General features: G+C 36.2%; 3 protein-coding genes across 5 annotated transcripts; 2 read left to right on the forward strand and 1 right to left on the reverse strand.

Annotated features, from left to right (window-relative positions):
- The first annotated feature begins 284 nt into the window (after window positions 1–284).
- LOC143465020 (cytochrome P450 4F6-like) lies at window positions 285–4,474 on the forward strand. 2 transcript variants are annotated; one of them, XR_013118576.1, is made up of 11 exons: window positions 285–610; window positions 940–1,084; window positions 1,370–1,502; window positions 1,626–1,784; window positions 1,912–2,071; window positions 2,260–2,406; window positions 2,582–2,669; window positions 2,763–2,865; window positions 3,178–3,394; window positions 3,488–3,598; window positions 3,776–3,793. XR_013118576.1 is itself a non-coding variant. In XM_076963134.1 (11 exons), exons 1-11 carry the CDS (start codon window positions 401–403, stop codon window positions 3,954–3,956), a joined length of 1,626 nt encoding a protein of 541 aa, XP_076819249.1. In that variant the 5' UTR covers window positions 285–400; the 3' UTR covers window positions 3,957–4,474. The 2 variants fall into 2 exon arrangements, 1 of the variants encoding a protein (XP_076819249.1); XM_076963134.1 differs by having other exon boundaries at window positions 3,516–3,598; window positions 3,776–4,474.
- A 148-nt stretch (window positions 4,475–4,622) lies between these two features.
- Window positions 4,623–7,324, forward strand: LOC143465017 (melatonin receptor type 1B-like). The gene is made up of 3 exons (XM_076963132.1): window positions 4,623–5,259; window positions 5,420–5,990; window positions 6,198–7,324. Exons 1-3 carry the CDS (start codon window positions 5,136–5,138, stop codon window positions 7,228–7,230), a joined length of 1,728 nt encoding a protein of 575 aa, XP_076819247.1. The 5' UTR covers window positions 4,623–5,135; the 3' UTR covers window positions 7,231–7,324.
- Window positions 7,325–7,462: 138 nt separating this feature from the next.
- Window positions 7,463–13,885, reverse strand: LOC143465923 (uncharacterized). 2 transcript variants are annotated; one of them, XM_076964450.1, is made up of 13 exons: window positions 13,484–13,885; window positions 12,968–13,104; window positions 10,370–10,423; window positions 10,093–10,236; window positions 9,847–9,954; window positions 9,576–9,756; window positions 9,418–9,483; window positions 9,255–9,334; window positions 9,026–9,101; window positions 8,776–8,920; window positions 8,588–8,673; window positions 8,301–8,377; window positions 7,463–8,162 (listed from the first exon to the last, which is right to left on the reverse strand). In XM_076964450.1, exons 2-13 carry the CDS (start codon window positions 13,049–13,051, stop codon window positions 8,049–8,051), a joined length of 1,215 nt encoding a protein of 404 aa, XP_076820565.1. In that variant the 5' UTR covers window positions 13,052–13,104; window positions 13,484–13,885; the 3' UTR covers window positions 7,463–8,048. The 2 variants fall into 2 exon arrangements, with proteins under 2 accessions (XP_076820565.1, XP_076820564.1); XM_076964449.1 differs by lacking the exon at window positions 13,484–13,885 and having other exon boundaries at window positions 12,968–13,452.
- Window positions 13,886–14,826: the final 941 nt, after the last annotated feature.

A 14,826-nucleotide genomic window follows, 5' to 3' on the forward strand; every position in this document is an offset into this window, starting at 1 on the left:
TCTGTGCAAGTGTAGCGTAGTTATTATCATAAGCATTGTGCAAGTGTAGTTTTTAGATGAACTACCTGCCAAGTATAACATAAGCAGGCTGAAATCAGCTACGACGACATTAACAAGTCAGCTCAAGATATCCGTTCAAAGTACGCCTATAGAAAAAGCTAGGTATAGTTTGAGTTGACACATGACCAAAATACGAGCAAGGAGTAACTGTTGCGGGGTTTTTGTTGGTTGGGTCTGGAGATAGAAAAGCAATTAACTACTGCTATAACACGCTACTGCTATGTTATTAAGTTATTGTTTTCAGCAGGTTCGTATTTTTTATCTAAGTCACTTCAAGTCATGTTGAAAACGATTTTAGCCTGTTAAAGTTTGAAAGTTTTTGGGCAGAAGCTTGCAAGCAATGTTTTTCGAATTCATACCAGAATTGCTCAAACTTCAAAGTGAATTCTTCACTTTTACTTTGCTTGGAGGCATTCTATTCTTTGCAATAACAATTTATAACGTCTGGCATGCAATCTTGCAACTTTGGAAATCTTACAAACAAGCAAAGGACTTGGATAAAATTGCTGGAACAGAAGCAAAGCATTGGTTTTATGGTCACCTCCCCAAGGTAAGTCTATACAAAGTTAAGATGTGCTAAAGGTAAACTGCCAGTACCGTGCTCTAGCTCAGTTGAATTGAGTAAAGTGTCTATTAGTTAAAAATTATATCTTTGTACAGGATACGGTAAAACGATTAGGGACTTACGATAGAATCAATAATTTTTTTTATTTTCGATTGCATTGAATGGTGCTGTTACTTATTTACAGCAGGGCTAGATGTTCAAGCCTTATTCAAGTAGGCCTATAACTTATAGTAGATGAGCCACACTTCATTTTAGCAGCAGTTAAAAGCATTTAGGCCTATATTTATAATGTTGTGTCATTTGGGATTTCGCAGTATGGTTTTGACCACAATGGAATCAAAAATACTGTGGAAAGGTCTTCAAGCTTTCCTGGTATATTTAATAAATGGCTCGGTCCGCTATACTCCGCAGTGCAGGTATATCATCCAGATACGGCACTTCCATTGCTGAAAAGCGGAGGTAACACTCTATCGTTTTTACTTCATCATATAATCAAATAGTATCGTATGAATATGTCCCGAGCATTTTTTTACGAACATTTCCACTATTTTTTACTTTTGTGAGTCTTGTATAGCCTAATATTATGTAGAAAGGAAACGAAGAATTGAATATCGAATTCAAGTTAATAGCTTACTATGGATATGACACACCTTGATTTAAATTTAAACGAACGTAACTTCTATCGACACATCTGACAAAACTACTTTGTGAATATTCCAATTAAGAAACATTCTTACATTGCAGCGCCTAAAGGCTGTTTTGTGTATGAATTCATGCGACCATGGGTGGGAGATGGTTTGCTGACGTCAAGAGGAGAGAAATGGCATAGACATCGGCGTATGCTCACACCGGCATTCCATTTCAGTGTGCTCCAACCGTAAGTTATTATGACATTAGGCTTACTTTAAGCACTAGGCTCATGTCAACTGATGCCGGTAAATAAACAGATTTTGCTTAAATTATTATCGGTAAATTATACACATTCATATTATCCGATTAGGTACATGAAGATATCAAATGAATGTGTTCGAACTTTCCTCGATAATATGAGACGTGAAATTGGAAAGCCGTTTGAACTCGTTGAACCTGTTAGTCTGTTGGCATTAGATATCCTCATGCAATGTGCCATGTCAGCAAAAACTAACTGTCAGAACGCAAGGTATTCTCAACTGTCTCCGGGAAGTATCGTCTAAGACTAAGCGGTCAACACAACTGTAGGCCTATATGTGATACAATCTCTAAAGTAAATTTCACTGCTAAACCGAAATATTTTTTTTCTTTTGCAGAGGAGCACACCCGTACATAACTGCCATCAACACTTTGTCGAGGCATGTCTTTATCCGACTAGAAAATCCTCTTTATCTTTTTGACTTTTTCTGGAATTTGAGTACACCAGGAAGAATTTTCTCCAAAGCTTGTGACGATGTTCATGCTTACGCAGAAAAGGTTAGTTGTTAATGGCTGCTGCAGTTTTAAAGAATTGCAACTATATATCATAGACAAAGTCACAAAACTAAAATTGGTGACATTGAAACCGGTAACACAGACTTCTTGTTTTGTCAACGTCTTTTTTTAAATATATTGCAATGAAAATCAATAAAGAAAACCAAGTATTCTGCATGGGTACGGGATAGGTTATTACAGAAAGACGAAAAGTGTTAGACGATTTAAATGCAAAAAACGAAGAGGTTAAGGAAAGCGAGTTTGAGAATGGAATGCCACAATTTAAGAAAAGAGGGAAGAAGATTTTGGATTTCCTGGATATATTGCTTCAAACCAAGGTATGTTATACCTGAGAAATTTTAGTTTGTTTCATAACGTGTAGTTTACTGTAGACTACATATTTTATGTTATTGCTGTAAATAGCTATTTCTCCAATCTTTTAAATTAGCAGGTAGGCTATACATGCTTTAGAAACATTATCATTTACATAACGCAATATTTGAGCTACAATAGGACGACGACGGGAAAGGATTGACAAGCAGAGAAATTAGAGATCATGTAGACTCGTTCTTGTTTGGGGGTCACGACACAACAGCAAGTGGTAAGCTACATTACCAATTTGTCAAAATTCGATACGAAACAATGCTTCCAAAAGTAGTAAACGATTATGAACAAAATGTTTTAACAAAACCAGCAATATCCTGGACGCTTTACAACTTTGCAAAATATCCCGAATACCAGGAAAGATGTCGAGAAGAGGTTAATGACGTTTTAAAAGAAGAGAAAGACGTAAAATGGTAATTAAATTATTTCTGATGATTTCTCACGACGTAGTAATGCCCTATTTTTGTTGTGTTTTTATTCCACCTTATAGCACTTATAAAAAACTTAAAGTTGAATGCGTGCTGATTAGCCTATTCTGTAACCTCAGTGCTTCCACAAACCATTGTACACCGTGGCTCATGTGCGGTTGTTCGATGTCAATAAATGTCGAAATATACTTGTCGCCCGTCATCATGATTTTATTTCATAAAATGTTAAAAGTCCAAATCCAATGTTTTTTGGCATTCAAGAGGAAAACCTTTAATAAAAAGTCCCTTACCTTTCAGGGAAGACCTCCCAAAATTCAATCATCTAACAATGTTTATCAAAGAAAGCATGCGGATGAATTCTCCAGTACCTTCAATTGGAAGACAACTGAACGAGCCTTTGAAAATCCGCAGCACTTTTCTCCCATCAAAAGAGGCTGTTATTCCTGATGGTTCAAACATTGGCCTGGATATATTTGCTCTTCATAAAAACCCACATGTATGGGAAAACCCAAATGTAAGCAGCTTACCTTTGTAACCTTTAAACCAATGATTGCAAAAAAAACAAAAGTTTAACCAATTACACGAAACTATTTTGCTCTTTTGAAAGCCAAAATGAGGCGATCTTTTTTAACAAGGTTTTTAATCCGGAGAGGTTTTCTCGCGAAAATTCAGCAAAGAGATCGCCTCATGCTTTTCTACCTTTCTCAGCTGGATCCAGGTGAATGGCAACTTTAAACAGAAAAAACATTGTTCAGTACAACAAAATGAAAAAATCATTTGGTTGTTTTAATTTTATAAAATTTCTCTATTGTACAGAAAATAATCATGTGCTAACCTATGATCATTAGTACTAGCAGTTTTCTAAACGTAGAAATCCAAATTCATTTTGACTTAGAAACTGCATCAGACAAAACTTTGCCATGAACGAGATAAAGGTCGTTCTGAGTCAGATTTTGAGAAAATATCAAGTCTACTTGGACGAGGAAACACCAGAACCAATAATGCAAACAAGCTTAATTCTAAGAAGCACAAACGGCATTTTCATCAAGTTTCGACCCATATCTACAACTGAATGAAACGTTCCGAAATAGTATATAACTGTGCTATATCAAATAAAGTAAATCGTAGAAGAGTCAGAGTTTAGACAATAAGCCCTAAATGTTATCGTTATTCTTCAATTCCGCTGACCGCACAGTGCTGTGTGTACTAGGCTGTGTATGTAAATTAATTTTGTTCAATGTGGGAAGGTGGCTTTATTAAAACTCTACTGAGCTCACCATAATTACACTCAATTATGTATTGTAAACAGTTTTTGTCGATTCATGATAAAATTAATAGAAAGATTACCAATAAAAAGTCACACCACGGTCACCACCACATTTCTCACTGAAAACGTTTTAATGGTATGTGTAAGGTTTTTTACAGCTATCTTGTCATAAACACATCGTATTTAGCTTTTTTATCCTTATTAGCGTAAGTATGATAACCCTCTGTTTGCCGCAATAATGAACATTCATTTTGTTGCGACTTGGTTCCAGGGTCCACTGCATTGATGTAAAATACATTCTTCAAAAAATAAAATTTCTGTAACTAATGATAGGTCTGACAGCATCCAACTGTAGCACAGTTTTATTGGCCAATGTTGAAGTTTTCTGGGCTACACAAATATGAAGTAGCCTATGTGTAACCAAATCTGTCACAAGCCATTCGAAAAAACTTATTGTCATTTTTGTCTAATGGTCAAGCTATGGTACATTTACAAAATTGCATGAATGAAATAAATAAATAAATGAAATGCATTAAAGGCATCGACAGATCTACGTTTGAATACTATATCTGATTTGTTTATTGCCATACAACAAACGTAGAAATTCATGTCATCCATTAAGTAGAAGTTCTTTAACAACCAGGTAATTAACGCTTGGGTGCCATTAGCACTTTAAGAACAGTCCTGGTTTGGACTCAATCCCACCAGCATAGATCTGTCTGACGGTGTCGGACGTCGGACATGAGTATTGAGAAATAGGCAACCTGATTTCATTACGACATGACTTAGCCTATTGCCTTCCAGCAAACCTTGTAAATTGGATCATAATTACACCTATACGCTAGATCACGTGAGCTGCTTCACTTGTAAATTATTTATTTATTTGATACAAGGTGGTTGGTTTCTTCAAAGTCATTAAACCATATTCCCAGCACCCAGGTGAGCTTTATCAGTCTTTCGGCATGGGCACAGCCTAGTGAGAACAAAAATGGTTTTGTGCTACTCATTCGCACTTTTGAAGATGCTTGTGGGTTTGTTCTGTTATCAAAACTTTGTAGCAGGCCTACAAGACTACAACTCAACATTGGAACACAGCAACGTATCGATATCAAGTAAGATATAGAGTAGTTTAAACTTTTAGGCATATATAGTCTTATGATCTATATATGTCTCTGTCATTAGGGTTTTATCTTACGCTAGAACGTAAAACAGAATTCTCCAAAACCTCGAAAAGTAGCCTGAATTTAACACCGTTTTCTTATCGTCGTTAAGGTAATGTGGATACGAACAGATTTTGTTCTTCAAAGAGATGGAAACCAATTGAGAACAGAACCCTAGAGAAGCGATGCTGCAAGCTTGCTTACAAAGACTTTTCTAAGTACTGGTACCAAGGTGGTTATTATTTGACGGATTTTCTTGCAATCTTAAAAACATGGAAGTGTCCCGAATATATCAACGAATGTTCAAATCCGTTGTTTAATTACAATGACTTTACGAAGGCCGTGTATACGCAGAGCTGTAGCTACAACACTTTTAGGGGGGATTGCTACCCCACCCTGTGTAATCTTTTACAAAAAAGATTTCCAGACTACAAGTGTCCGTCAAACATCTCTCATTCATCTTGGATGGAAATGAAGAATAATTTAACAACCACCCTGTTTACTCCGCCCATTCCAGCCTGTGTTCAAGTGGCGATGTACGATAATGCAAACAGTGTCGACTTGGGAAAATATCACGAGTTGGCCACAGTATTTTTGCCCTTCTGCGGGGTCGTTTGGTGCGGAATCAGCATATCCGCTGTTGGACAACAAGCAATGTCCTTTTGGACGTGCATGGATGGCAGGTACTTTGCTGCGGTTACGTGATATCGCTTAGGGCAATAAAATATTTGCAGTGTAACTTCAATGCAGCCTGCCGTTCGTTTTGCTTAAAAATATAAAAGGATGGATATTCTACAGTTTTTTACAACCTCGTATTGTACAACAGAGTGTCTACATGTTAAATTTGTTAGTAGGCCTACCAGCTAAAGTACGAGTATTATTATTTGCAGGGCTAAAGCCACCGTGCTGGTTGTGATGTTTGTACTCGTGGTGCTGTCCATTGTAATCACACTTACTAATGGATGCGTCGTGGCCGTGTTTTTGCGTAACAAGAAATTGCAAAACAGCCAAGGAATTTATAAACTCTCCTTATCAACGGCTGACTTCATTATCGGTTTAATTGTTCTCCCTTCGTTTGCAATCAGCATGTACCAAATCGCTACGCGTTCCCGTAACTCCAATTCCACCTACGATGGCGGCCGAAACCATAGCAGCACTTATTCGAAATATGTTATTCGCACTGGTTTGGGAAGATTTGAAGACACATTTGATTACCCTTACGTACAAGCTGTTGGATTTTTTACAACTCTCTCTCTTGCAGCGTCGGTATACTCTCTTACACTTGCTAGTCTAGACCGCCTTGCTGTTGTAAGGCGACCTTTCAGTTATAACATGGACGACGCCAAAGCCTTTTCAGTAAAGGCTGTTGTACTCATGTGGATCTTTGCCGTGATATTTTCTCTTTTGCCATTTTTCGTCGGGACATTACGGTTTGGTTTTGTGGCTTCGATCATGATGGCGTCAGCCGGGCCACTAGCAATGTATCTGTACATTGCGGCGCTTCTTGTTCCACTGTTGGTCATGTGGGCGGCGACGATTGCAACTTGTTATTATACTTTTCGGCACGCTCGAGATCGAGTGAGCGAAGATTTTGCGATGGAGAAAGGCCTAGCACGCACACTTGTCACAATGGTTGGTGTCTTTACAGCCAGTCTTCTTCCATCTGTGCTGGCTTTGTTGGGTTCGATATTCTTGACCGGGATACGCTACGGTAGCCCTGGCGCCTTGGATCAAACCTTGGCCGCAGCCTTCATTTCATATGAATTCGTTGCGGTTATGATCTTGGTCTGTAACAGCTCCTGGAACTTCATCATTTACAACGCACGAAACCAGAGCTTCAAAGAAGGAACTAAACAGCTCTTCTTCGACATCCGGAGGGGCGTGCAAGGAGAAAGCTCTCATACAAGTCAGTCTACTATTTAACGTTGAAGCATCCGAGACATGGATCGTTGTACATTGTCTTCAGTCTGTCCTCTCACTGTAGCTGTAGTATGTTTCCTATTGCTAATAAAGTGCAATCAACAAATACTGTCGCTGGTGAAGGTAGCCGATAGGCGATAGATATGCCTATAAACACCGATTATGCTTCTACAATAAACTACATATTAGAGAGTAATAAATTAGCTAACTTATTTTGACGTCTTAAACTACCAGGTTAACAAAGGGCGTGTTTTATTGGATAAAATACAATACAGCGATTCATTACAAAAACAACCTAACACAAAAAGTAAAAAAATATTCTAAAATGTTGGGGTGGGTGAGGTTTAAAATCAGTTTAGGTAACTTTAAAAAAGAATGATTGATGCTGGGTATGAAATTGAGGCGATCGAGTGCCGATATGACACGCAAAAATTTAGGTTTTGTTCTGCCAGATCTTGTTTTTCAAATACTAGTAGGTAAACATTATTTCCTAATGAAATCACCTACAAGCCATATATTTTTGAATAAATACGCACAAGACTACGCGAATGACATAAGAATATTATAGTTGTCTAGATTTAGGCAGCAGAAAAACTAAAATAAATTTTCAGACTTCAGCTGATTGCTGAAGTTACTTTGTGAGTTTATGAATTACACCATATGGCATAAAAACGTCCATAAACATCAATCTATGGACAAAACCTTATAATCTAACAAAGTACGTTTAAATAAGAGACAAGTCTAAAATCACGATACTATATTACCAAAGCCTTTCAGGCCATAAGATAAGGACTGTATGCAGGAGAATGGGTTAATAAAGATCAGTACTTTTTTATGTCCTCCATATAATCTACTTTTGCAGGATGCCTCTCACTTAAAGATCTGTCTTCGGTGAGTTCGGCTGCAGAGCTTTCACTGCTCAACAAGCTGTCTTCCTAAATTTTCATAAACTAATTACATTAATGTCTTGTTGAGATATGTTGATGATACCACGTCGATTTAAAGTCAGCTAGACATATTTGGGCAAAGTGTTTAACAGAAGCTAGTTGGTAGAATTGCCTCTGAACACTTACGTGGATATCTTCAGTTATACTGGCATGGCTGGTTGTATTAAAATCATCTTCATACTCAAGGGAGGATTGCTTTTTATCTAAGTGTAAATAAAATTTTCAACATCAACAATCAACATACATAAATAGAAATACAAAGAGCCAGAACAGTATAAAACATTAGTTAGTGATGATTAGTTTGTTGTTGATCACTGGTTTAGTTCTTGTATTCGTTCTACATATGAATCAGAATTCCCAACACTTCACTCACAAATGCTTATGATTTTCTGTAACCAAACAACATATGATACCTTCATCAAAAGATGAACTTTTAGCCGTTTGTGACCAATCTGTTTTCGAAGGTTCTGATGCATTGTGCAGCACCGGTGGTAATTTCCTTTAAAAAGTTGAACTGTTCAGTCAAAGATACAAACCCAGTGCAACAAAACAGTAAACGGATCCCACAAAAAAAACAATACAGTAATGTGTGATAGTTTACCTAACATTTGTTGGCCTTGCGTCGACAAACGTGTCAGGCAAGTCTTTTGGTTTGGAATATATATCATCATCAAAAAATTGGTCGTAAGCCACATCCATGGTGTCATCAGGATAAACAGCTGGCTTCAAGTAGTCCACTGGAACACCTTTGTTGTAAAAGCACAGTAGTATAAAGTGATATGTAATGTTTTTAAAGCTGCATGGAAAATGATTCTTTTAAACTTTCCAGACAGAAGCTTGGCCTTAACAACCTTTAGATGGTGAAATGGAATGCTTTAATGGATCGCTGCTTTGAAAAGAGTCAGATTGCTTTTCTGACAATCCAACCTGCAATCACTTATATGTTAAAAGTTATGTAAGTAAAAAATAAGCATTTGTGCCAGAAAAATATTGTCATAAATGATAATTCAAACGTAGCCTGTAAGTCCTAAAAAAATATTTCTGAAAAGTTGGAAAATTTGACAAAAATATGCAAATTACTGTTTGTTGAATAAACTCCTGTTCTGATTTTGCTCCATCAAAGGAGTTTTCGCTTGACTGAGGTATGGAAGTTTGAACTCCTATGCAAAGTTTACATAATAATCAGAGATTATGATGCATCGTTAGAATGTATTAACACAGTCGCCCAAATCAGAAGACTCACCAACAATGAAGCCATGACATGCAGTATAAAGCTTTTCATATATTTGAATAAATTTTCGACAGTTCACTAAAAACAAAATAGAAAATAACTTTTACAAGGTTTCCTACTCAAAAGGTTAAACACATGGTTTTCCTACAATCCAGCAAATTCTTTCTTACCTGCAGTGAGGCTGCTGGCTTCTTCTACAACAAATCTTTCTAAAAGAAATACTGGAAACCCAGGGTTTAGTTTTGAAAGCACATCCACAGCAGTTTTCTGGGAAATTGAGTCACTTCCATATTTACAGTTTTCCATAAATAAACCTTGAGCAGATTTTACCTGGAATTCACTCAAGGTATCCTGTGAAATTTAGCAGCATGAATACGTATTTATAAACAAAATTTATCATAACCAGGACAGCTTTAAAACTGAATTGAACCCCGGCATTACTTTTGTTCGTTCTTTGACCAGGGATACAAGAGCTGGAGCTGTCTGCATGTCACCTGTTTCTTTGATACTAAGTTGATGGCAAAGTTGGGCACGTGATTTGAAGTTATTCTGAACAGAAAGCATTGTTATCAGTAATCACACAATCAGCAATTGCAGTTTCATTATACACATCGGTACGGCGGTACATGTATGAGACTTCTTACAATAAAAGCATATTAAAACGGCGTTGGCCTTATTAGTACTGACCGTGCTTGATTCAGGAACGAAAACTTCTCTTGTGTAATCCAAATTAAAAAAATTGAGGAAGTCATGAATTAAATCAATGCATGTCTGACCTTCTACTTCGGACAAACAATTTTGTAATTTTTTATTGGCCAGTGGTGCAGGATTCTATAATACAAAAAATCAGAATGACAGACACTTCAAACTTAAAACTTTGTGAAAATACATGCTCTATCTAGCACAACATAAGTGTAGATTATGCATAATTACAAGACAATACAAATGATTTAAATATCTTAACCTGTAGTTGGTCCTGAGCTTCCAAAGCCAGGAAAATGCTAGCACGAAGCTCTGCCTGCATAAAAGAATATGATTTCATGTTATGTTTAGTTCTTTACTATTCTCCGTCTCCATTTAGTAACGTACAAACTAAAGTGGGTAAAGTATTTAAAGTAATAGCTGATTAATAAAACTCACAAACACAGGTAATTTGCTGATCAAATAACTTAAACGAATATTACTTAATTTTTATTTATTCCCCGCCTATGTTATAGACTGCTTTTTTGTTCTCTGCCAAACCAAAAAATTTGGACACAAGCCCACTACTGTCTCCAAAATCCTGATTATATACAAAGGTGGAAACTAGTGAAGCTAAAAGAGCTATTTCCAAAGCCATAAGAACTGAAGAAAAGTGAAAATTTTTAAAATTGGATACAGACCACTTTGATTTTACACTAAAGATATACAAATGTGAGGCGTAAATGATCAGGTATCCCATTGTCACTGCTGTGTTTTTAATTGTTACCTATCAAACGCCCACTGTTAACAAACAGTGTCACATCATAATGTGTAGGCTATTGTTACTTAATTCCTCCTGGCTTCAGTGATGGTTATACACGTTAATTATTATAATAAACATAGCACCTACAGTTAAGTGCTGTCCATACAAGAACATCTGAATACACATAAATCGCCATAATATCTAAAACATTACCTTTGGTCAAACTGTGATCAAGCATTGCCATATGTGGTGGTTGAACTATAATAAGTTTGACGCATCTGGTTTAAAGCTTAAGTTAAGCTGTTTAAGGTTTTCTCATATAAATGGACCTTTTGTTTTAAGACCTAGCAGAAATAGAAAAAGGTTTTGAAGTGAGGTGGACATCTTTACTGTCAACTACATATCTTCCTTGAATTTTAGGCTAAATGCAGTTTTGTTTTGACCCATTTATTTCAGCCGTAAATCTAGTTGCTGTCATAAGTAAAAACATTTTAGATGTCACCTTCTGAATATCCAAATGAGTAAAAGTCACTATTTGTATATTTTTTTGTCATGTCGTAGTTAATTATGGTCGCTGTAGGCTAGGTCTAGTACCTCAATCTCATCAAGTTTACAAAAATGGTAAAACAAGTTGTAATCTTGTTACAACTTGTAATGTCATCAGCGAACCAAAATAGTTTATCTAATACTTCACAAATGACAACAAGCCTAAAGAGTTATGTAATCCCACAGAATGCAAAAAATATAACTCGGATTGTACAGTAAACAGGATACAACAAAATAACCCGTTCTTAATACAATATCAACCCAAGATAAAAAAGGATAAAGATAAAACTCATCAAATCTTTGACTAGTTCTATCTCAGACACCCTCCATAAATCAATCTCTTTCTCACCTAACTATTAAAAATGAGAAGAGTTAAACTTTTTTTATAATTCTGCTAGTAGCAAAAAATTTAACAACAACATAATACTGTACATATTTTTTCTCTTGTAGCATAGGGGTTTGCAGCACATTCAAAAAATATTATATATATATAACTCATTCCAAGGGGGCATAGAACTTCATGGACAATATTTTCTGATGGAAAAATATCTGCCAAAAATGTTATAAATTATGTTATTACCTCCTTCGATAGAAGTTAAAATAACGATTGTTTATAACATATTTCACTGGCTTATATATATGCTTTTTAATTTTACAGACGAAACACTTCTCTGTCTGACACTACCTCAAGTATGTTGGGATGTGGTCAAAGTACTGAGTTAAAAAAGTAGGATAATTTTGCGAAGAAGATGTGTGCCATGTTCTATTGACTTTAATATGGGCAAATAAGCATGAAATTTAACAAGACAAGCACAACTGAAAACTTTCCAGAGTGGATATTAACCTGGTTGCGATTAACAAGTACCCCAAAAGGCCTCATTTCTTTATCTATTACAAATTGGTGCTTCAGCAACCAGAATTTCTTTTTTTATTTATTATAAATCGTTGTAAAGATAAAAAAGTTTGGCATGCATGTTGATGTACCTCCCGCAAGCAGGTACCACACTTTCTACTATGGACAAGTACTAGCGCCTTCAGACTGAAAAGTTTTTAAAATGAGTGACTAAAGTGGATGTCTTTATAAAAAATGCATGTAGTAGCGTAGCTATCAAATATGCAGATGCAGCTAACAGTTGGTATGGTATCAAAATCATGCAAAGATTGAAAATGCTAGCCAACGGCTTTTGAACCAGATCCATTCATTAAACTAAAAATTGAGCTAGGCCTAGTTGCAACAGAAAAATATTTAGAGTTTTAATAATGACATGGCATAAAACATAAACATTAAATTTTTTGGCATAAATGTTCCTGTGTTAAAATGCATACAAGATTACAACGGCAGTGCAGTTTGGTATTAAGCCTAGGTCATTTTGCAAGCTTGGCACTCTACCGCCATTCGTGAACTTGGTTGTGTTCCGACATGTGCATGGTGGTGTGCGGATAAACATACTTCTTTCCAAAATGTGTTAATATTGCTGCAGATGGCGTTAAATTTATGAGTTGATGTAACAGTAAGATATATGATGTACTGATGGTAGCAAACACCCTACTGTCCTTTAAGTAACAAAATACCTTTATTTTTCCAAGCACACCATTTTTGTCAAGAGTTTGTACAAGAAGGTCACGCAGTTCCGTGTCTTCATCAACAGCTGACATGTTGCTTATACAGATGTAGTAGCCTATTACAGTATTCAGCCGATACGGGCTACCTTATTGAATTTTAAATTTACAATGATTAGTCTATAACAATGTAATTGCAAAAATGTCACACTGATTGAAAGTACAGCAGTTTTCGACTATACACAGCGCGAAAAACTACGCAAATTTTGGCGTGGTGGCATGCACTGAAGCCAGATTGGACTGTTTGTTGTTTTTGGGTGAGAAATCCCCGGTACAATCAACATGAAACGATAGCCGTTATACGCGTAATTCATTGATATCCTCTGCACACTTAGGCCTACCAAACTTTCCAATCTGGCACTGAAGCCTCAGTTCTTTGTTTATTTATTATAAATCGGCGTGATGAGTAAAATATTCCAGTGGACGTTGATAAATCTCATGCGTACAGGTGCCATACGTTGCACTTACATGAATTGTCACAGTATCTTTTCAGCGATGTCCTCTGTGTATAGGCCTATTGACTGTAAACTGGGCCCAGCTGAGCTAGAGAGAGTCCCGCAGTCTATTAAAGCTTATAGATTTTTCTATAATTAAACTTTTCCATATACAGCTACAGCAGTACCGTACGTGCAGTGGCAGTAAGCAATGTAATAAAGATAAATTGGGTCTAGTAGCGCAGCCTATTGCCTTCAAAGGCATCTTGTGCATGGTTATGCACTTATGCTAGACCCGAAATTCTTTGCATTAGCACAAGAATGTTATAAGCTTAGGTTTTTCTCCTTGATGGATGCTGCAGAAGTTTAAAAACCAGAGTATAATTCAAAGAAATAAACAAAAAAACCAGTAGACCCATAGACAGATCTTCCAGTCTTCGGAAGTTCGGATGAACATTCACCAAACGCCAAGATCTTTTTATAAACCGTTTATTTTTTGTGAAGTGAACCATGTCCAGAATTTGCAACCATTCAACATCGAAATCTACATCCTAGTCAACAAAATCGTCAAAATAGATTCCTTAGCAACATCTTTGTTTATTTCAAAAAATAAACTTGGTTATTCCTTTCTAACCAAAAAATAATTTTACCACTAAAAATCTTTCCAGAAAGCAATTCATTTAAAACAGTTTGATCTATTTTTTATAGAATTTATGCATTTTATTATTATGACATAAAAAATATGTTTTTGCTAGATCAGAGAAAACGTGTATTAATCTCACGCGTATTAATCTCACTGGAAAAGGATCACCCTTAATGAGTATATAGATTATATTTGTATTAATTGTGCTATTATTTACTGATGTTTTTTAAATTTAACTTGCCCTTCGGCTTACTTGATTTCTGGACGACCAAATCTTTGACTGCTCAGTTTTATCGTGAGTCATCATGCCAGCCTTGAATTAACTATTTGCGTTTGTGGGGATTTTCAGCAGACAAGTTATGGGAAACAACCTAACGCCCTGGTAGGTTACGTAATCAAGCAAAAACATTGACAACGGAAGTGGGCAGTGTTGTCCAGTTAGGCTAGTTAGTTTTGAAGATTATCCCGCATAGATTTTTTCTTTTGCTTTATACATTTAGTGCTTGGAAATGTTACTTTGCGTGAAATCACTAGTCTGTTGGAATTGTTTAGCATGTGCAGTTTAATTTTAGCTTGTTAAGAAGCTAAACTTAAGCGCATCCTTGCAAGTTACAAGTATAGCTTTTCTTTAATTGTAATTTAACAACACTGGAAGTTTACAGATATCGTCAAATTGGCCAAAGTGTGTCAGACGGTTTTACAATTTGACCGATGACGCAGCATAAACAACTCTA

The sequence above is a fragment of the Clavelina lepadiformis genome, chromosome 7, assembly GCF_947623445.1.
Source record: "Clavelina lepadiformis chromosome 7, kaClaLepa1.1, whole genome shotgun sequence".
Classification (NCBI taxonomy): domain Eukaryota; kingdom Metazoa; phylum Chordata; class Ascidiacea; order Aplousobranchia; family Clavelinidae; genus Clavelina; species Clavelina lepadiformis.